Below are 23,407 nucleotides of genomic sequence, written 5' to 3'. Positions count from 1 at the left end.
GCTGCGCTCAGCTCACGGTACTCAGATGCGCCATGCACATAGACATAGTCATATATATAAATATAATATTACGAACATAAACTTCATTTATTTGCCCAAGTAAATAAACATAAACACATACAGGCTGCATGAGCCGCTCAGTAGAGAGACAGATCACAAGCATAGTGAAAATATAACATAAATCACATTCACAACAATCAAAAGTTTTAACCATAAAATTCAAAGCAACATATAAGACAACTTTCCAACACAACACACCTTACAATCAAACAGGATTGTATACTTGACTGAACTTTACATTGCAGCAAATTGTTGTCATTTTCTGAACTTGCTAACTTTTCTATTCTTTGTCTAAATAAAATCACCAAAAATGTGTTTACATCTCTGAAACAGAAATGAACTGTTTGCAGACTGACTTTCTTTCTAAGAGGTCCAACTTATATTGATGGATATGGCAAACTACGACATGGTTCTGCCTTTTTTGTGTCATGGTTGAACGTAGCCAAGTCTTCAACCTTCTAAGAGCACTAAAGCTCCTCTCTGCTTCAGAGGATGAGACTGGTACAACAAGGAGCAACCTGACCAGAGTTTCGACCTCAGTGAATAAACCACACACTTCTACTGGCAAACCTGTAATAATCTGTGCTACAACTGCATGGGGAGTTGAGTCTGAACATGGGTAGTTGAACTGCAAGCAACTGGGTGTTAATTTCTGGATATTCATTCAACACAGAATCTATTTTCCCAGTAGTTTTCCCACTACTCTGTAGTGTTCTATGTTTTAGAGTTTTGGCCCTGTACGCATCTGCTTCTCCATGTAAGCGCTTGGGTGGTTTTCTGATTTGTGGCACTGTAATGGGCTCTAAGTCCAAAGACTCCACCATGTGAGATGCCCTCTCAAAAAGGCTTTGAAAAGCATCATCATTTCTTGCTTCTCAGAGTTGATTGGACACAACCAACAGCCCTGTGCATACCAGAGATGGTCTTTGTTTTTCTTTGGAGAGAAGTGCTCAGACATTCTAGTTCTCCATCCACAGCTTCTGCTACCACAAGACCCATGAATTAATGAATTGAATGAATTGATGTTGGAGACCATTAGCAGTAGCTGCACTAGGTGAACTGTTATCTGCCATCTCCCCCAGGGACGTGAGGACAGAGTCATACTGTGTGAGCACAGACCGGATGGCACTTTGTCTCACAGTCCATCTAGTTTGGCGTGGAGGTACCATGATCAGATGTAGCAATCTGATGAAACATCTCTTTATATTTACCAGAAAGTCCACATAAGGTTCCCAACTGATGAACCCAGTCAAGTGCATCTTTCACCATTTTTTAAGCTGTGCAGGCCTTTTGTGTGACCAAGTTTACACGATGTGCTCCACAGTGCACATATGCAGCTAGGGGCTCTTTCTGTCTGATCAGAGCCTGTGCACCTGAGTACTTGCCAGATATATTGGCAGTGCATCATACGTCTGCCCACGTAATGCTGACAGAGGCAAGTTTAACCTGCAAAGTATGTCTAATGCCATGTTTGCAAGACACTCCCCTGTGGTTTCTGTCACAGAATAGAATCCGATGAATTCCTCAAGAGGAATTAAGTCATTGTGTCTAAGACATATCTGAGACACAATGACTCTTGTTCTTTGCCTGAGATATCTTGTGTTCCATCTACAACTAAAGCGAACTGAGTGACTGGATGACATCGAATGGTATCAGCTATTCCTCTGTTTATGTCATTGCTCATTTGGCTGAGAATCTCATTCTGTATGAGCGGACTGGTGTAATCCTGCTTATGTGTCTCCAACCATTTTTGAAAGGCTGGATCATCTTCTGCTTTGTCTTTAAGAAGCTGGGACAGGTTTCCCATTCCCTGAGCATGACCTCTTAAAGCTAACCCTTGTCGGGCTAAATGAAAGGTTGAAAGGATAAAACATAGTTGGCTCGATTCTGCACAACAATAAACTTGGGATGAGGTTGTGCAGGCTTGGTACAGGTGGTAATGTCTGAATTATCGACTTGTCTGTCCCTGTTGTCTGTATTCAGCTCATGTGGCTCGGTCATCTTATAGAGAAATTATAAAAACAAGAACTGTCTGTTAAGTAACTCCAATTACATAGATAACTTTTTGTTAAATAGAACTAATAGTAATGAGTGAGAAAGAACATTGAGGGTAAGTACACTATTGATTTTTTTTAAATTCAGAGCATTACCATTTTTACCTGCTCATCTGAAACCTCTCCACAGACTGGAATGCTGCTCTCAGCCAGTCTCTCTCTGTGAGGAAAATCACACGATCACACCTATGAATAACTAAAACTATATGTTTTTAGCCTGCTTAACAACATTTTAACTCTTTGACCTTATTACCTGGTCACCTGTGCCTTCTCTCTCTCTCTCTGATCCTTCTGTCTTCCCTGCTTTTGCTGCTACTTTCGCCTTCCATCTGATACAAACACATACACATTTGTAACATATTAACCTGAAATCAACCCAAAACTCACAGGACATGAATGAAAACCCCCACTCTTCCTGTTTACTGATAACAAAAGCCATTCATGCGATTAAGTGTGAAAGACACTTTGCATCGGAATGTAAAGAACAGGACGTCATAAAAAAAACAATAAGCCTTTAATCCAAATTGGCGAACCAGACCACTTGGGTACTGCGAACGAATCTCTGAATAAACAATCCCAGGAAGACAGCCGTCTGCCGAGTTAATCAACACGGTAGGGGAGGCCTTTGATGTGATCTGGACTATCTCAAACGGACTTAATAGCTTTTAGACCCATTGAACAAACTGCCTTAACCAACATAATCCATTTCTGTTATAAAATAATTTTGGTTAAATCCCTGAATTGGATATATGTATCCATGACGTCAAGACTAACACTTTCATGCAAGTTAGATTCCGTTACTATCATTTATGACGAATTTAGATATTGGAAAACTAAATCACATTACCTGATGGACTCTACTTGAATCTTGCGTGGAGCACTACTGCCCCCTAGTGGCAGGAGCGCTGTACCAACCTGAGTTTCAGGACGGAGGAAGTACGATAGTTATTGTGATTTTGTCATAGTTATAAATTTAGTATTTTAAGAAATGACTACATACCCGTCATACTATATTAATGTGTTTTGTTTTGAATGCTGAATGGTATAATGCTGATTTCATTCCCATAGAGGCAGAAATCGTCTAACCGTCTTCAGGTTGGACGTAATGTCTATTTCATTGCATAATTGTCTGAAATATTTAACGTTGGAAATAATCCTACATACAAATATTGACATGGTGGTGTTCATATGATCAAAGTTCCTATTAATGCTATTAATAAGTAAAGAACTCGGAGTGGATTATTATAAAAGTTAAACATCGGAGGCAGGTTAGATATTAGGCCCAGCCCCTTCGTAAAGTCATCCTCAGGATAAGTAGCTCGTCTCTCAGGAGCTCAGGGCTTTTTTTTCTTTTTTTTTCTCTTCTTGCAAATTGTATTCTGAAACTCTTTCTTCCCTCTATAGACGTCTCTCGTTAGTTCTTTTCTCGAACCATGTTGTTCCTTAATGTTTTGCCGACGCGAAACTCTTTGAATTTAAGTCCGGATTTGCAGGACCTGCAGAGCTCCAATCCAACTTAAACCAACCCTGATTCTTCACGCATGCATTCTAAGGCTTTTTCTTACAGCCTAAGATTGAGCGCCGATTTCTTTTCTTTTTGAAGTATTGCTCATTCATCCCCCAGAACATTATCGTCTCTATTCTCACCCTTGACTACAAGTGACCATCAATGAGCGTCAATTAAGACTCTTTGAGCCGCTGAGAGAAGGACCCATGGACAACTGCTTGGACCGCTGTGTTTTTCTTCAAACCCATCTCATTGTCAACTCCGACTGGACCTGCTACGGTGGTTATCGTGGGCCACCGGCATTCCTGATTCGAAAGAACTCGACGGGAAGTCTTGGTACCATTTGGCGGAGTTCAATTGAACACTACGCATAAGTAAGGGAGCATTGGGGTGTTGAGTCAAGCTTGTGGTATCCGAATCAAAGCCTCAGAGTCCACTTCATCAAATTTATTAAGTTCCCTTTTTATTTTTATTTCTCAAAATCCCACTTCGTTAAATCCCTTAAACAATATAGTTAAACTCCAAACTTGACATAAGGATCTCTCCATGACAATCTAAACCATTCAATTTTATTATTAGTTATATCACTGTCGTAATTATACTGATATTACCTTTGCACTTCCTTTATATTCTTCTGATCATCATTTTTCTTTATTAAACTTTCATATAAAATTTCAGTTCTTTGTCTGTGTAATTTTATGGTTTTTACTACTTGAGAATTCATCCCAATGATATGAGACAGATTTATAGATTCATTAATTAGTACAAGTAATATTAGTTTTCTTACTTAACAAGGCCCCGAGTTATATATAGTAGATATTAAAAAGTAGATACGCTACATATTGTACAGCAATAATTTTAGTAATTGCATTTTCAGTAATAATGTGTGTGTATAATATAATTATATAGATATATATCTATATAAATAGATATATATCTATATAATTATTACTAAAGTTGGCTTGTCCTGTCCCAGCTTTTTACAGGGTGTCTCAGATATGTTGATCCTTTTAATTCTTCATAAGAAATTCATTGGATTCTATTTATTGTTAGAAACCACAGGGGAGTGTTTTGTGAACATGACAGGAAATAATTTTTTCTTTCTTTCTTTCGAATGATTAAAAATAGATGAAAATGAATAAAAAAATAAATAAAAAAGCCAATTCCAATATAATACACATTTGACCCGTTCGAAAAGGGATAGGAAGGAGCCTAGGCTTGTCAAGTCCTACCCCCATTCTTCATCATTAACAAATGTAAAATCCAATAAAATAAACTAAACGGACAATCCAAAAAAAATACTCCAATCGAGCTATTAAGAAAAACAGAACAAAACAAAACAAAGTACAAAATGAACAGGCGCCATTAACATCTGTGAGATTTACATTCTCCTTCCTCATTTCTGTACTTTTCAAAAATATGTCTTTTGTACATTTTTTAAAATTGCATTATATTCATACTTTGTTTAATTGTTTCGTCAAGACTATTCCACAAAACCACCCCAAAAATGGAAATACACATACTTTTTAAATTGGTCCAAGTATAATGCTGTTTCAAGTTTAGTTTCCCTCTAAAGTTATAACCCCCCTGTATGTTTACAGGTAGCAGTTTATTTTTTGCTTTATACATTATTTGTGCAGTCTTAAATTCTACCAGATCCCCAAACTTTAAGGTGTGTAATTTTAAAACCCTATATTGGTGTGTTCATAATATCCTACATTTTTTACTATATGAATGGTTCTTTTTTGTAGTGTGCTTAGTGATTGTAAGGTTGTTTGTAGGGGTTGCTCCATACTTCCACACAGTAATTTAAATATTGTAACACAAGTGAACTATACAGAATATACAGTGCTCTCCCTTTCAAAACGTGCCTTGCTTTCCCCATCACTCCAATCCTCTGTGCTACTTTTGCTCTCACATGTTTTATATGAGGTTTCCAGCTGATTTTGTGATCAAGAATCACATACACTCTTTCTATTTCAACATTATTTATCATTACTTTTACTTGTGTATTGATTTTGCTTTTTCCAAACAGCGTAAGTTTGGTTTTGTTTAAATTTAATGATAATTTATTCAAATCAAACCATGTTTTTAGTTCACTCATTTCTGCTGTGACCACCAAATCTATAAATACACCACTGCAAATTTCTTATTGTTTATGGAACTGCTAATGTCTTCAATTAACTCCATTAATGCCATGGATGTAGATCTGTTTGACCTGAATCTATACTGACTCTCAACCAACAATTTGTGCTTCTCAATAAAATTATCCAATCTACTGACATACAGTTTTTCTAATATTTAAGAGAACTGAGAGAGTAAAGACACAGGCCTGTAATTAGTAAATTGATTTCTGTCTCCAGCTTTGTATAGTGGGATGACTTTGGCAGTTTTCATTTTACATGGAAATACACCAGTTTTAAAAGATAAATTACAAATATAGGTTAAGGGTTTTACAATTACACCAAAGGCTACCTTGATTAAAGCCATATCAATGTCATTCCAGTCTGTAGACCTTTTATTCTTACATTTGCTAACAATGTCAATAATCTCATTTTCATCAGCTGCTTTCAAAAATATTGAGTTTGGGTTGCTGTCTAACAAATCCACAACCTTCCTCTCTCCTTCTGACTGTGGATTATTGATTTCTTCTGCCAGTTTTGGTCCCACAAAAAAACAGTTAAACCCATTAACCACGTCATTCATATTGCTTACAGTTGAATCATTGTCTTTAAAATACTGAGGGTAGTTTCCTTATAATACTAATCAATTTGTTTTTGTATTTACTTTCTGGTTCTATAGTTCTGAATTTTATGAATTCTTTATACAAGGTATTCTTTTTTTGCATGCATTCTGAAGTCCTTTTGTCATCCATGGCCTATCTATATATTTTTGCTTCTTGTTGTATTGTTTCAAAGGACAGTGTTCATCGTATAATGATTTTAATGTTATCAGGAATGTTTCATATGCTTTGTTGGTATCAGCCTCTTTAAACACTTGTTTCCAATTTTGTGTTAGTAATGCATTTCTAAATTTGTTTATAAATTCTTCTGTTCTTATTTTCCTGTATCTAATCCTATTAACATCCTAACACTTAACATCATCACAAACAAACATTACAAAAACCATCAAATGGTCACTGATGTCATTTAGTCGTAACCCACTGTTTGTGAATATGTTATCTATTAGAGTTGCACAGTGAGATGTTATTCTGCTTGGTTTAGTGGAAAAAAAAACCTCATACTGAACAATACATCGATAAATTCAGTCAGTTTGTGCTTGTTGGGATTTAACAGATCTAAATTAAAATCCCCACAAATGAACACAACTTTGTGATCCTTCTTGGTAAACAATCTTTCCATACTATTCTTGAATGTTTTAATATTGGAACCCAGGTGCTCTGTATACACAGCTCACAATTACATTTTTCTTTTTTTTCCATAGGCAGGGGGTTTGTGTGACTCTTCTGGAGCCTGCATCCCCCCTGTCGGGCCAGGCCGCTGGTCAGTTCTGAACTCCCCTCCCTGTCTTGTGACCCCGGTTAGGTCCGAACTGGAGCTGCCAGCGTGGTGTTGCCAGGGAGACAGATTTTCCCTTGGAGAGTTACAGGTGGTAGCCCCGGTGTCTTTCAACAGAGAAGGATTGGGGAAGGTCCTGGACTCGTTCTAAGGCTCTTCCTCCCTTTGTCTCTATTTGCTCGGTAGTTGCCTGGGCGGCCAGGGAATGCTTGCTATGCAAGTCTGATTTGGGCTCGGCCTCACGTGCGGCCAGCCAGCCACTTCAGACAGGTCCAGCACTGTCCGCTTCGTCTGTTGCAAGTGTGCCATGCCCTTTGACACCCCCCCTTAGCTCTCAGCGTTTGACGTTGAACAGCCATGTAAGGGGTCCTGAAGCAGTGCCGCCGGAGCAATCTTTGGATGGCCCACACATAACTATTTATGGTACGGATATCGTTTGAAAAGAAGCCCCGCCTGGTGGTAGCAGACTGACCCGCCTGCGCCAGAACCGGAGACAACACGGAAATCGCTGGGACCGCAGGTGTAGGAGCTTCGAGGGCTAGAAGCTCGGCATTTAAAGTGTTGCGGGGGCTTACCGAGGCAACCAACACAGAAGACTTTTTAAGCTTCCTACACCTGGCTTTAACCTGGGAACGACTTCAACCTACCAGGTGAGAGACAGCTTCATCCAGGGCCGCTGCTGTTTCTCCTGTCACTGCCAGGAAATTGGACAGATACTTATCCTCAGCGTCACTCCACTTCAGCTTGGAAACCCGATCACTGCCCGTTGCTGTCTGGGAATCGCAGTGAAAAGCCACCATGTGTTGGGACCGTCTATTATTAGATAGCCCTGCCTTAGTGGAGAACGTCCGAGAGCAGAGATCACATCCGAAAATGCCCACAGAAACAGTCCTGGGTTTCACTCAGCCACAGCCCAGTACATGGCTTGTGGCCCTGGGGGGGGGGGGGGGGTTAGGGCCAAGGTTAGGGAGAGGCTTAGCCAAGGAAGTTAACGCTCAAACCGGCCGTCGTCGGTGGGGGGGAACAAAGGCACCAGCCAGCCCTGCACTCGTAACCCGGACTCGCTGCCAGCCATAGGCTACCAGCGGCCGGGCCCGCCATACAGGTCCAACGGGCTTCCCCCGAAAACCCCCACCGTCCATTGTCCCCCCCCCCGCCACGAGCCAAGGGGGGGACTGAGAAAGACAGGGCGCCACTGGAGAACACACGCGTAATGCGGACTCACACTGCCAGCCACCAGGACTGTCAGCTGCCGCACCCGCACATGTGGGACCCCAGCGCGCTCAAGCCTCGCTCGATCTGGGGCTACTAGGCTTTCGAGTCATGAACGGATGTTTGGAAAGGACAATCTTGAAAAAGGTTCTAAACAAGTCTATAGTAAAGAGCAGGGCTCTTTTGCTTAAGAGCCTGGCGAAGCTATTCTTCTGTGACTTACTGAGGCCCAGGGCTCCCAGTAGAGAACCATTGGGTCCGTGCCATTTCCCCCGCGCTCCGATGGGGAAACCCTGCACACGAACCCGTTATAGGGATGGGTGAAGACCCCTAGCTACCTTGGCAAAGGGCTTGTATTTGTGATACTTGCAGTTGACAAGATCACTGAGGGTGTCCTCTGAGCCCTCGAAGCCGATCGCTACATCAGCAATAATGGCCTGGGGTCCTATCCTCATAAGGAGGTCGGGGACGCCGACTGTCCCGGCCGGGGTGGTCATCCTCCTCTCTCTGTCTACAGACCAGCCTCGGCGGGTTGCCTCGTTAGCGAGGAGTTCAAAGATCTTGTTGTGGTTACTCATCCTATTCTTTTGGAGCCCCGGGCAGGAGCTGACAATGTGCCGCATGGTTTCTCGATGTGACTTGCATAGACGGCAGCTCAGGAGGTTCTGAGCCGTTGGCCTGCCCGTCGCGCCAGACACCAACGTGGGCATCGCATTGGACCGAAGCTTCAAGGCAGTGATGGTTTCAGATTCGAACCGGAGGCATTCGGCCTGATTGCACAACCAGGCGTTGCTTATGCAGTCGTCCCGGAAGACCGAGACGCCGACACCTTGGGAACTTAGCTTGCTCCATCTGTCGAATTCAGCATGCCGCCATGCTGAGGGAGACACAGGGGGAGCATTCGCGGTGGGCGAATCATTCTCCGAGCCGCCGTCAACCCCAGCAGAAGACTCGACCGTCAGCTTCACCAACTCCAGCAGCTTGGGCGGGAGGGTGGCAGCGGATACCACCCTCGTGTACTCATCCCCGGAGGTCAGCATTAGCGACAAGCGACAGAGCCTAATGGCCGGAATTAACGCTCCGAGCCGAACCAGCCCTAGACCCCCGTCACGAGCCCTTGAGTACAACAGACCGTCCGCGGGCGACTGCTCCAGATGGAGCCAGGCCTTCACCTTGGTACGAATGTCCCTGTCACAGACGTCTAGATGGGCCCGGCTCACATCTCCTAGATCTGCGATATATGTCACCCGGGGGAGACCATATATTTTAAGAAGGTCGACCCTCTGCGTCGGCTTCAGTTTAGCCTCGGAAATCCTCCGCAGGATCAACAGCACTTTGCTCCGTAAGTCCGGCCTAACAACTCCTTTAATTGGGTTTATCTGGATCCCCAGATAAGTCACAGTTTCCCCCACCCCCACCATGTGGATGGGGGTGTCAGCAATGCACCAGGGTGGGCAGTTGTTGATAGAAATCTTTGTCTTGCCTCTCTTCTCAATAAGGAATCCATGGCTCTTTGCCGGGTCGACTCGGAGCCCCGACAGTTGGCAAAACTTTCCGAGGATTGCCAGATTGCTGGACATGCCGTCCCAGGAATCACTCAGGAGGACCAAGTCGTCAGCAAAGGCCAAGGATGAAACCGTCAAGTCCTTCACAGTTACTCCCGCCCCCTTCTCCTCCAGAAGGCGGAGATGAGGGTCGATTGCGAGGTTGAAAAGCAAGGGAGACATGGGGTCCCCCTGCTTAACCCCCCTGCGCAACCTGATCTTCCCTGTGAGACCACAATCCGACTTTATCCTAGTGAAGCAGTGCTTATAGGAGTCATTGATGAATTCCCTGAGCGTCTCATCAACCCCCCTCTTGTCCAGCACCTCCGCCAGGTGGCAGTGATTCACCGAGTCGAAGGCCTTTGAGAGGTCAATGAAGATGCATGCCAGTGAACCGCCGTCTTTCTTACACAGGTTGATGAGGCCATCCACTACCACAATGTTCTCAGAACAACCAGGGGCTGGTATGAAGCCCCTCTGGCGGGGGTGCAGGGTGCACACTTCAGTCAACCGGCTAGTCAGAACGCTGGACAGAGTCGTTAGGATCACGGAGCCGATGGTGATGGGCCGCCATACTGAAATGTTCAGTATACTGATGTGGACCCAAAAAATGACCACTGAATGACCACGAGAGTTCAGTATACTGAATAGTACGTACTGCCTACTGAACTGTGACAATTCAGAAAGGGCCCAGTTTAGTATGCAGTACAAACTATTCAGTATGGAGCTTTCAGCATTTTTTGGGTCCGTGCAGTATACTGAACATTTCAATGAATTGTATACTAACTCCCACAATGCTGTGCGAGAAACGTAAATATAAAACGTCACTTCCTATGGGCACTTCACGTGCGCTTCCAAAGCAAAACAAATGGCCATGGATGCAGCTGGTTCGGGCAACGTGCCTTTCAAATGTGAAGTTGTTAAATTGTTTATATGCAATGTCACGTTTTGTATTATTCACTGAACCATAGTGCATATCACGACCCTGTAATGAGTTATCAGAAGCTCAAAAACATTTACTCATTATTATTGTGTGGATGTTGAAGTGCTTTGACTGCACAGTTACAGATGACCACACGCGGCAGCTGATCCGGTGGAGAGCCCGGAACAGCAATCTGTTCACCGGACAGCGGAACGCTGCAAGGGTTTTGAGTAACTTATACCACTTGCATGTGTAGATTTCATGGATAGGTGCTGTCGAGAGCTACGACAGGCTATATGGGCTCACAATCTATACTATTTTGCCTTAACAGTCAATGTCAGTGCTATGTCGTGTGATGATCTAACTCGAAGATAATCTTAAAGGTGATTTTATCCTGGTCTTAACCCATTACAATTACACTACACTTCTCATTAGAGCATGTGCAAAAGAGATGGGGGTGGAGGGGATAGTCCCCGTCCTCGCCCTGAAGAAGAGGTGGGAGAATTTGAAGCAGAAGTACAAAGTATGTAACTCATACAACTTGCACATTACATGATAAAGACTGACATGCCATTTATTTGACCATTCATGCGTGTGTGTGTGTGTGTGTGTGTGTGTGTGTGTGTGTGTGTGTGTGTGTTATAGTCGATTAAATTCATGGTTGGCTTTTGGTAAGTTGTATCGTTTTTTTAAACTGATGGTTTCATTTCCCAATTTTGCCTTTTAGCTTGTGTAAAACTGAGGTTAGACTACTTAATAAATGACTGACTTCTTTCTCTTTTATCTAGACGGGGCAAAATGGCAGAACAGTGAGTACCTCTGTCTTTGTTAAACCAGTTTACAATATCCCAACTTTATAAAGAAATCACTTTAAGTTGGAAGTTTCAGCACTTCTTCATACTGTTAATGCTTTTTTTTTTATTCTACAGACCGATCATCACCAAGGTAAAATACTTCACGTCTTACCACACATCACACCACATTTTTGCGGCTGGAGAGATAAGAGAGAATAAACAGAACAAACAAATTAACTTTGTTCTCTAGATGCTTATTATCCCCACCAGTGGTGAGGACAGCTAGCTTTGTGCACCTTTACTATCCAAACCAACCCTCTTTGTTCTCCTTTCCTTCAATACTTAAAAAAAAAGGAATAGGAAGACACGCTTTCTATTGAAAGGACATTTTCAGTGTCCAATGTTTTGTTCTCTTTGTTCTACTAGATGTTTAATATCCCAACCAGTGGTAAAGTCAAAAAAACGTTCTTTGTAACATCAGCTTTATTCTTGGGCTCATTTCATGCTTATGCTATACCTCCCAGAGCCCTCAAGACAATCTTGAGCTGGTCTTCATGGTGTATTGTTTTACACATTTCATTTTTCTTAGCTTGTGTTTGTTTGTTTTCTGCCAGGTGTTTAATGATCCCATCCATGGTAGCATAGAGTTACACCCACTCCTCATCAAGATCATTGACACACCTCAGTTCCAGAGACTTCGATTCATAAAGCAGCTTGGAGGTGTCTACTTTGTTTACCCTGGAGCGTCTCACAACCGCTTTGAACACTCGATCGGGTAAGTAAGCAAGTTTTCAGATTTCAGCCCACAGGTGACCTCAGTCCAAATAAGGAGAAGACTCATGGTTTTCACATAAGCACCTTGTAAAACCAATAAAGGCAGAAAACAGTGCCTGTCTTAGTATGGATCGAATAAAAAATATGAATAAAAATATATATAATAAATTGTGATAACTGCGTTATAATTTTAAAATATGTTTTCTGTGGTCTAAAAAGCGTGGGATACTTAGCAGGAAAACTTGCTGAGGCTCTCAGGTCAAGGCAGCCGGATCTCAAAATCGATGTCAGAGATGTCCTTTGTGTTCAGATTGCTGGCCTCTGTCATGACCTGGGTGAGTAATGCATCCCTTTTCAATATTACATATAATAGTTTATAAATTATGTTATTGGGTATGAAAAGAGTAAAATGAAAGTGAAATGATCCAGAAATAACCCTTCCATCTTTCAAAAAAGCAAGGGCTTCTGCATTAATAAATAAAAAATATGAGGGTGGGGTGAGGTGGTGGTAGCTCGGTCTGTAAAGGGACTCTGATAAGAACTGGAGGGTCTGAATCTTTAAAAATAATATTTAGACTCAGAAAACTTTAACCCAGAGGGCGTTTCGGTACCACAGTCCACCCAGACCATGCATACATTTACAAACACATAACAGTCTTTCTTGTAAGCAATATTCTCAAGTTTAGATTCAGGAGTAATCCGTTCAAACTCAACAAGACATACTGACTGTACACTATCAGTGGATTACGCCTGTATTTATCTATCCATTTCAAGGTCATGGACCCTGTTCCCATCTGTATGATGGACTGTTCCTCCCCAAAGCACTGGAAAAAAAGAGGAAATTAAAGAAATGGAAGGTAAGAAGTTTTTATTTCTGTTGTAATATGACAAATGAAATACAGAGGAACCGCAAAACTGAAGCACATGTACCTTTCCCACTGGCTTGTTCTTTTGAAACAAAATCCAGGATGTTCTTTTTTGTTTGCCTTCTCAGGTAGAATGTGATTATGCACATTTCCAAGGATGTTGATCTATTTATTTAATAACAATGAACGGTGTAGTTTGTGTTGCTAAATGACCCTCATTATTCAATTTGGTAATATTATGTCAACTTTTTATCTGACATGTTACCGCTTTTCAGAAGCTCTATGAGATTTTACTAAATGTTTATTTTTTAACTATTAATCCTGGTGATTCAGAGATTTAGATACAACAAACAAAGATAATAATTGAATTCATGGTTCAAGAGAGGTAATTCTTTATGACAGGGACCTCTTTTAAAAGCAGAAGGGATTTCTAGATCTGTTTACGTCTCTTTGTCACTCAATAAGAGAAGATAACCTTTATTTATCCTATAACGGGCAGCAAAGAGCAAGGATAGCCAAAAAAGAGTACACAGTGCACCATTCAATAACATTAGATCAAAAGAGTGCGATTGTTGTGTTTACATCCAAACAAACCGGGCTAAAGGGGAAACGCCCCTTTGTTTCAGAACAACTTTTCCAAACTATCCAGGTGTGAAAAAACAAGCATGATTACCTTCCCAAAAACTCTTATGCTTAACAGTTTGACATCGGGTTGAGTTCAGCTAGCTAAATAACCCTGATAAAGACTGTTAAGATGTTGTATACAGTATATTGGCTGACATTAAGTGGCTCGTCAAATTCTGAAGAGCTTTAGGAACTCTGACATTGTAAGTTGTTTTACATACATACGTTTGAGATATACTCTTCAAATGTGGGGGAAATTTAAGTATGTGGGATTATTGTATTTATGTATTAAATCTTGTGTTGACACATTTATGAGTCTGTGTGTTTCGCAGCATGAAAAGGGCTCTTGTGACATGCTAGACCACCTGTTGAAAGAGAATAATCTTGAACCAGTGATGAAGAAGTATGGACTGAAACCTGAAGAAGACATAACATTCATCAAGGAGATGATTGCTGGACCTCTACAGGAATCTAAAGACCAGAAGGCAAGTTCACCTCATTATGTTATTCAGAAGTCGGATAAGATACTGTATGAATATAAGATAAGAGAAGATAAAACTTTATTCATCCCACAACGGGCAGCAAAGAGCAAAGATAGCCAAAAAGAGCACACAGTGCACCATTCAATAAAAAAATAGATCAAAAAAGTTGAGGAGCCAAAATAGTGTGATTGCTGTGTTCACATATTTATCAAACAAACCGGGCTATGGTTTCAGAACAACTTTTCCAAACAACCCAGGTGTGAAAAAACATTTGGAGGGAAAACTGAGCTGCATGATCACCTTCCCAAAAACTCTTGTGCTTAACAGTTTGACTCTGGGTTGAGTTCAGCTAGCTAAATAACCCTGATAAAGACTGTTAGGATGTTGTATACAGTATATGTCAACAGAAAATTGGCTGACATTAAGTCACTTGTCAAATTCTGAGGAACTTTAGGAACTCTGACATTTAAAGTGTTTCTTACATTCACACGTTTTGAGATCTTCTCTGCAAATGTTGGTTGTGCTATTTGTGTTGTTCCTTGTCTTCTTGCAATATTTTTCATGATTTGATGAAAGCGAAGCATGGATTGAAACCTGAACATGCAAAAAACATTAAGGTGATGATTGCTGAAGACCAGAAGGCAAGTTCTCATCTGTGCATAAATCAGTCTGTGTCCTACAGCAATGTCACTAATGTCACTATTTTGTAACATCTCCTTAGTATAAAGGCGGACAAGAAGAGTGACAAAAAGTTTTTCTTCTGCCTAGAACTCAGATCTTAAAATTTAACCGTTGTTTTGTTTGTCATGCTTTTCCATGTACATAGTTTATTGTGTTCATATTTTAGCTTTATCTCTGTTTTGTGGAATGGTCCTACATATGTTTTCTATGCAGTGTAAATTTATTGACAACAACATACGTGTCAATAAAACTGGTCCTGATTCGCTTTGTGTCGTCATCCCTGCAGTTGGATTTCTAAGGGCGCCCAGAAGAAAAGTCCTTCCTCTACGAAATTGTGTCCAACAAAAGAAACGGCGTTGATGTGGACAAGTTTGACTACTTGGCCAGGTCAGGTTTTAATGAAGTGCTGTAAAATAATTCTTAACCCTGAACAATGCATTATTCTCATGATTTATTTTAAAATGATACAGCACTCAACAGTAAATTCAGTTTCCCTCTATACACCTATTTTCTTCACATTGCCTTAATCTGTCTCTACGGTAATGGAAATATTTCCCCCGTGAGAATACGAACAAAGACTAAAACCCCAATCATCTTTGTGAGGTTTTATTCCTACAAGAAGCTGTAGGAAAGAAGAAACTGTACAGAGTGTATCATGGTGACCACACTGCAGAGTAGCTCAAATGACATATAGAATGAAGTCTCCTTTTATACATGTCAAAGAGGAAACAACAACATTGACAAGCTCCTGTTGTAGGAGATAAGCAGTTTAACACAATCAACCTGAACAGAGGAATGTTTAGTCCATGTAGAGTCATCCTTGTAGAAATCAAAGGTTATCCAAACACATGATGCTTAATCTAAACCAGCATTTCATGAAATGTCACACAGTTCACATTAGAATTACTCTAACACATCTGCTAAATATATTTTTTCCCCATTACACTACTCAGGGACTCTTCCGACCTGGGAATCAAGAACAACTTTGACTTTCATCGCTTCCTGCAGTTTGCCAGAGTGTGTGAGGTTGATGGCAGGAAAACTATCTGCACCAGAGACATAGTATGACAAACTTGAGCTTGTAAACAGATAATTGAAAGCAAACTGATAATGTTGTTATTTATGACTAAACTACAGTCCTAACCTCAACAGGAGGAGGACAATATGTACGACTTGTTCTACATAAGACACCGTCTCCACAAAAGAGCCTATCAGCACAGAGTAAACAAAGTCATTGAACATATGTAAGTGTCTACCTTCAGATCTTAGTACTCCAATTATAAGATTTCCATTATTTGATCTGCGTCATGATTCACTATCTCATCAGTAATAATATGTTTGATATGAACATACAGGATTGCAGAGGCTTTTTTGAAAGCAGACGGTCACATTGAGATTGAAGGATCAGGAGGGAGGATGTTCACTCTCTCTACAGCCTTTAAGAACATGGAGGCCTACACAAAGCTCACAGGTGTGTAGATTTAAATGTGTGCTGTTAGCTCATGTTTTACATTGAAGCAAATTCAGACTTCAGAAATATCAAGACATTGTTTTAAATAATGCACTACACCCAACAATCTGAAAAGGAAATTGATGTAGGCACTTTTTAATTATGCACATGTAAATGAACCAGATCATGTTAAATAATTTGTATTGACTTATAAATTAATATGCCAAGTCTTACAATTTATTGAGTGTGTTTGAATTAAATTCACTAATTTTTTTGTGTGTAAAATTATTAATCGTTTGCTTGTTGCTCTGTTACTCTTTTAGACAACGTGTTTGAGCAAATACTGAAGTCTTCCCGTCCTGAGTTACAAGAGGCAAGAGAGATTCTGCAAAACATTGTCTCTCGAAAGATCTACAAGTTTGTTGGTGAGAGAAAGCCAAAGACCATCAAGGATTGGAAAGTAAGTCTGTGTTCTTGTGTTTCATTACATTTATTACACATGATCTCATGCACCGTTATCATACAATTATAATATCGTTGTCATACAAATCTAAAACCCTCACTGAACTAATGCTGCATGATATTGGGGAAACTGCGTTTTCTTTTCATGTTCATACTATTAAAATTTTTATTATTATTTGGGTCTTCAAGTTTATTTTCTTTTACAAATAAGAACCCCTTATACTTTCAAAGCTACATTTAATTTGCATCAAGAGCCCTGTGACATTAACTTCTAAGCAAAGAACAGTTCATCTTCATACACTGCATGTGATCCCTTCTCTCTCTCTCCCTCTACACTTTATGTGCTCATGGACTAACACACGTCCTGGGATATTACCATGGCACTTACACACATAGCAAAATTAATGCTTAGATCATACCATGCAGCCCTACAGTCAAACGCATTTACACTAAGTTGGTGCAGTTTTTTGAGTGAATGTGAATTGAATTCCAAGTTGCTTACATTGTCAACTTAAAATGCAAAAAATCTTGAATCTATATCCTTTTCCACAATTTTTTTTCTGATTCCTTGTCAAGAGCCAGATTACTGGCTGGAAAGAAGTATTGGCTCAACCCCTCCCTGACGAGGAAGAAAACAACCTGAAACCAGAGGACTTTGAAATCCTGGTGAGTTTTCTTTTACTTTCTTTCATCTGACCTTTTTTGTAAAATCTTCAGTTTTGCTGATTCTTTGATTTGTAAGATGTTGCAGAGTTTGTTATGGCACACATTTTACTCTTGACCTTCTTTTTAGGTCATTAACATGGACTACGGCATGAAAGACAAGAACCCTGTTGGACATATGCATTTCTACAGCAAAAAGGAGCCTGACGTGGCAAAGCCAATGTCCCCAGAAAATGTCAGAACTAATTATTGATTAAAACGTTTTTTTTTCACAATCATTCAATAGTTCTTCTGTCTATTATTTGTAAGGCAGCTTATGTCACCATAACTTTCAAATTAAAGCTGCTGTCAATCTTTACAGGCATCCAGGATTCGCACAATGATCTTTTCTGAGCAGCTGATCAGGGTCTTCTGTAAGAAGATTGATGAACAGAGTGTGGAGGCTGCCAAAAAGCACTTTAAACAGTGGTACAATGATTTTCCAATCCTTAGATAATAGTTGAATATTAAGATGTTAAAGGATACAATATCAACTAACTTGCTGTTGATTGAACATAAAACCAGTTGATTTGGCTAAAGTAAATAGAAAACAGTCCACACTGAGTACAGTTTATTTAATATGGTTGAACATGTGATCTACAATTTGCTGAGTGTGGAAAACATTAGCTGTGCTAGCATCCTCAGCCTTCGGTCTTCCTTTCAGGTTAACATATGCTTACCTGTGCTGGTGAAGCTCTACTCTAATTGATTTGATACTTTAACTTAACAAAATACTGCCAAAGTGAGCAACACTCCAACATGTTATTGGTCCTTTGTCCTGGTTTGCATCCAGGTTAGACAGCAAGTCTAGACAGTCAGTCAGGTTTCTGTACTGAAACAATTTTACTGACCTGTATTGGAACCGTGCAGGACTCTGGTTTGGGGCCCTCAGGTTAAGAGAGGTAAGCAACAGCAGCATGGGAGTGAAACCAAAAGATTAACCAACCCTCTGGTTTCTTCAACTTTCACTCAGGAGCAAAAATCAGCTTTTAAATTTGAAAATTTGAAAGTAAAAATGATTGACAATTATTGTGATAATTATGTCGACTGATATGACATTTTGATAACATTTTTAGTTTTTTTAGCCCAGGCCTATAAGCTACGGGTCTTATTGTGAATAACGCGTATCCTTCATTAAAAGAAAAACGGACATGTTAAAAAAAAAATCCCTCTTCATACAGTGTGTGCTGATTGAGACATGAGATAATCAGACCAATTTGGTTTTTTGAATCGGGCTGTAAACATGTTTATTTCTGCTGTAAAAATTGACTTTTCTGAATGGGTGTGTATGTGACATATTAATATATGCAGTTAGTGGTTTTATTACATTGAAAGGCTGTTTTAATATATGAGCATTATAATGGAACAATGAGCAGGGAGGGAATGATTGCATAGTGAAACAAAACTTCAGGATTCTTTTTTTTTTTGCATATATATGATTTTGATCTTTTTTTGATGCTAAATTAGCATTGGTGTCTTCAAACTTTTGTATTTTCCTACCAACGGACAAAAACTTTGAAATAATGTATTTTATTACTTGAGATTTACAAAAACTGAAAGTTCTCACCAGCGAGATGTTGGATCTGCATGATGAGTGCATTGTTTTGATTTAAAATAAGTTGATTGTTGGATTGTTAGTTAAATAGAATCATTTCTTCTTCAGTTTATCTCTCACTAGGTTTACTCTGCACTGCTTTCTTTAAAACAGATGTACTTTTGTGTCTGTATTAACATGCAGGTTAAGGATGGAGCCAAATCTGGTTGGACCTGAGGGTAATTAGAGCGATCCTCCTGAAGTTGACACCAAGGAACTTACCAAACAATTGAATAACACTGAATAATATTTGCATTCAGACCTAGCACTCATGTTTTTTCTCGCTTTTATCATATACATGCTGTATCATTCTTTTAAATTGATTGTTTAAAAATCAGTTCCAACAACACACAACATGTTTTTATTCTGAGGACAAAGATAAATCATAATATATGATACCACTCTGTACAATTACGGGGCCTGCAGTCAATATGAAACAGTATCATTGGCCCATTTAATTCACTGTGTTACGGTTCTATCGACTCACACAGAAAACCCATTCAAAATTTGATACAGAAAAAATTGGATACTTTTTTTTTAACAGTAAGGAAAATATATATCAGTTATAAAGCCATATCTCAAAGATCACTGGATCTGGATCGCTTCTGGATTTGAATTTCTGATCTCTAAACTGATACATAGACACACATGACACTGGATACTTACACAGCTAGCAGCTGTATGGCTGTTGAATACCATTTAGGTAAAGAAAGCCATTATTGAAATCCAACAATCATTGTCTCAAACTGAATATATAAACTGCATGTTTCTGAATTGATTCAGCTTTTGTTCACATTATGCTTTGTAGGTTGTGAATTCTTTTTGGTCGGGGAACGATGTAAAGCACTCCCAACATGTGTAATGGAGTGAATATTTCACTTGTGGTTTTATTTAGGGATTTAGAATACTCAGTGGTGTTTTAGTTTTGATGTTAATCGTTTGAAGATTGAGGACATGAGATTAGATTATTTGTCTTTGAGTGGTGTTTAATGAGAGATGATCATGAGTGATGTTTTGGTGACTGGTATTATCTTATATTACTTTGTATCTGCAGCATTTATTATCACAATACAATTTTAACCTGTTTTAAAATGAGTCTTATTTTGGGCATGTTTTATAATGTGCTCTTCTTTTGAGTTTATGATTCTTACTTTAAAAACTGGAACTTGTGAAAACCTTTATTTGCATCTAAAAACTTGAAATTCGAATTAAACAATACATTTTTAAATGTATCCATCAACTACCTTTCTTCAATGGATGATGAATGTTTTTAAATGTATGACACACTTTAAGTGAAGCTATAATTGTTTGACGATTGGTTCTTACATAATGCATCTATGAGAACCTTTCAAGTGTATTCCTGTTGTGATGGGTTCATATCTGATAAAATCTGCATGTATTCAAAATAAACATCAGAGATAATCCTGAGTTCAACGTTGTGTAATCTATCAAACCATATGCATCTATATATATATGTATATATATATATACACTGTATATATCACCTGTGGTACAAATCTAATTGCAGTTCAAAGTCCTTTACAAAGGAGCGGAAAAATGACTGACAAAAGGTAGTTTGTAAAATATAACAGCAATAAGAAATAAAATCAGCACAATGATTAATAAATATAAATACTAAAAACCTAAAATCAAACACTAAAATGTAAATTTAAAAGTAGAGATGAATAATATTGATTAAAATATAGTAAATTAAAAGCCTTAAAATGATTAAGTCATATAGAAAAGCCAGACTGAATAAATGAGTTTTTTAAATTGTTTTTAAAAATCTCAATATTCTCTGATCCTCTGAAGTCTGTTCCAAAGTCTCAGAGCAGCAAAACGCAGAATCACAAAAGGTTTTTGTTCTGCTCTGTGGAACAACTAAAAGAAGAACCAGAGAAGAACAAGAAGACCTGAGGGGTCGTCCTGGTTCATAAACTGAAATCATCTATGAAAAGTTAATCTGGTGGGAGGCCAAGTGCTTTAGACAATAATAAAATCAATATGAAGACAAAGAGGCAGCCAGTGTCAAGACTTTCAAAGATAGTGTAAGATGGAGATGAGATTTATTTTTGTGAAGTATTATTTTATAGATCTTTATTTTGATTAGGTTGAGATAATATACATTATTTGATTTAATGCTAATTTCATTTATATTTACAATTTGTACTGTACAAGAGTATCTGTTTGATATGATGCACTATGCCTTTAAGGTTACCCATGGTTACGGTTTGAGGAGTGATATTGCTTTAGGACAAGTAAGGTGTCACTGTTGTTGTTGTTCAGTCTGGATATGTCATGCTCTGTTACGGACGGACATTAAACGTATGAGACGCACAGCAGAAGTTGTTCCCGTGCTTTTACTTACCCACACCCGAATATACAGTAGAAATATATATATAAAAATATATTGTCTTGCAGCCTTTTCTTCTTCATGAGTGGAGAATTAAAACAAAGTGTTAATAGTAATTTGCCTATGTTTGATTAAAGAGTGGAAGGTACCGCACATCAATTTGCAATTTGGGACCTTCTCTATTTTGAAGATCATTTTTGATGAACTTAACTTTCGCCCTATTTTATAAGCTCTCCATAAACATTTAGAAGCTGTTTTTAACTTTCTAAAATAAAGTGCCAAGACGTTATTAAGATTTCAGTGTATTAGTATTAGTCAACAAATATAAATTCTCCTGTAAAGATGTTAACACTCATTCATTACTTCATCATAACTGCCAACTACTTGATATTGTTTTAATCTGTCCTTTAGAAGTTTTTTGACTGCCCTCACATGCTTCACAGGTTGAGTTTATATATTATTTCACCACACATTAAGTGTTGTATGCAGAAGGTGTAATTCTAAATCCCAAATGTTCATGCTGTGAGAGACTGATAATACTGTTAATGTGTTGTTATTTTGTGTGTGGGTGTGTAGGGCGAGGTAGGTAAATAAATTATGCAAAGCTGAATACTCTGCCTGTTTTTCTTTCTGCTGGTAGAACAGGGAGCAGCAGGAGATGAGCCATAGAAAAAAATCACAGCTTTTAAAAGAGATATGTCATATGATGAAACAATGACAAATCATGATTGTTCATACAATTTTAACACAAATGTTCACATTTATACAAGTGTTGTAAAGGATGCAGGAGAAATCATTCTAAATCCCTAATGTTCATATTGTGAGAAACTGATAATTGTGTGTGTGTGTGTGTGTGTGTGTGTGTGTGTGTGTGTGTGTGTGTGTGTGTGTGTGTGTGTGTGTGTGTGTGTGTGTGTGTGTGTGTGTGTGTGTGTGTGTGTGTGTGTGTGTGTGTGTGTGTGCGGGGTAGGTAAATAAATTATGCAAAGAGCAGAATACTTTGCATGTTTGTTCTGCCGGTACAAAAAGAAGCAGCAGGAGATGAGTGAGAAACTGTTGGAATCACTAGATTCCAATAGTTTATTGGAATTAATCACATTATTACTTGCATGTTTGAAATTCCATTATTTCGCATTCTCCATTTATTTCAGAATCAGAAATACTTTAATAATCCTGGAGGGGGGGGGGGGGGGAGTGATAATGTGTTATAAAACGCCTTGAGAGGTGTCTTGCTCAAAGGCACCTCGACAGTGCTCAGGAAGTGAATTGGCGCCTCTCCAGCTACCAGACCAATCTCCAGACTTGAACCGACGACCCTCCGGTTCCCAACACAAGTCCCTGCAGACTGAGCTACTGCCACCCCATAGAGCTTTTAGTCCAAGAAATAAACAACTTAAAACACAACCTGATCCAGGTATTTATAGATTTCAGAATCTTGAAAGTATACTAAGTACTGATGTTGTAGTGAGGACCACACTAACCGAGACCAAGACATATGTGAGACCAGAGTGATATGAGACTGAGACAAGACCGAGACATTTAGGGATCGAGACCAAGTCAAGACCAAGACCATAAATATCACTTTTAAAATCATCATGTGTGCAGCGGGCGTGTCACTCACCACTCATCAGTAACACCAGGAAGGTTGCGGTGGTAACCAAGAGATAAAAATCAAACTACAAATGAATTGAAGTCATTTGTTCTTTTAGAAAGGAGCATCGGAGGTGGTCTTGACTGGTCTTAATCTAAAATCAGGAGTCCGCCCAGTCTGAGACAGAGACAAGACAGAGTAAAAATACTTTCAAGAC

The 23,407-nt window shown here is 39.3% G+C and overlaps 1 protein-coding gene across 1 annotated transcript in view; it reads left to right on the top strand.

Moving 5' to 3' along the window:
- LOC109977176 (deoxynucleoside triphosphate triphosphohydrolase SAMHD1-like) overlaps window positions 1-20,024 on the top strand; it is a 168,099-nt gene extending 148,075 nt beyond the window's left edge. The window contains exons 19-21 of the mRNA XM_065962599.1: window positions 17,744-17,848; window positions 17,975-18,081; window positions 19,391-20,024. Of these exons, the coding sequence (XP_065818671.1) occupies window positions 17,744-17,848; window positions 17,975-18,081; window positions 19,391-19,433 (255 nt within the window). The 3' untranslated portion in view covers window positions 19,434-20,024. The remainder of the gene's footprint in view (window positions 1-17,743; window positions 17,849-17,974; window positions 18,082-19,390) is intronic.
- The last annotated feature ends 3,383 nt before the right edge of the window (window positions 20,025-23,407 follow it).

This window comes from Labrus bergylta, chromosome 2, assembly GCF_963930695.1.
Source record: "Labrus bergylta chromosome 2, fLabBer1.1, whole genome shotgun sequence".
NCBI classification, from domain to species: domain Eukaryota; kingdom Metazoa; phylum Chordata; class Actinopteri; order Labriformes; family Labridae; genus Labrus; species Labrus bergylta.
The sequence above is the reverse complement of the archived record's forward strand: the minus strand, read 5'-3'. Positions and strand labels throughout refer to the sequence as shown.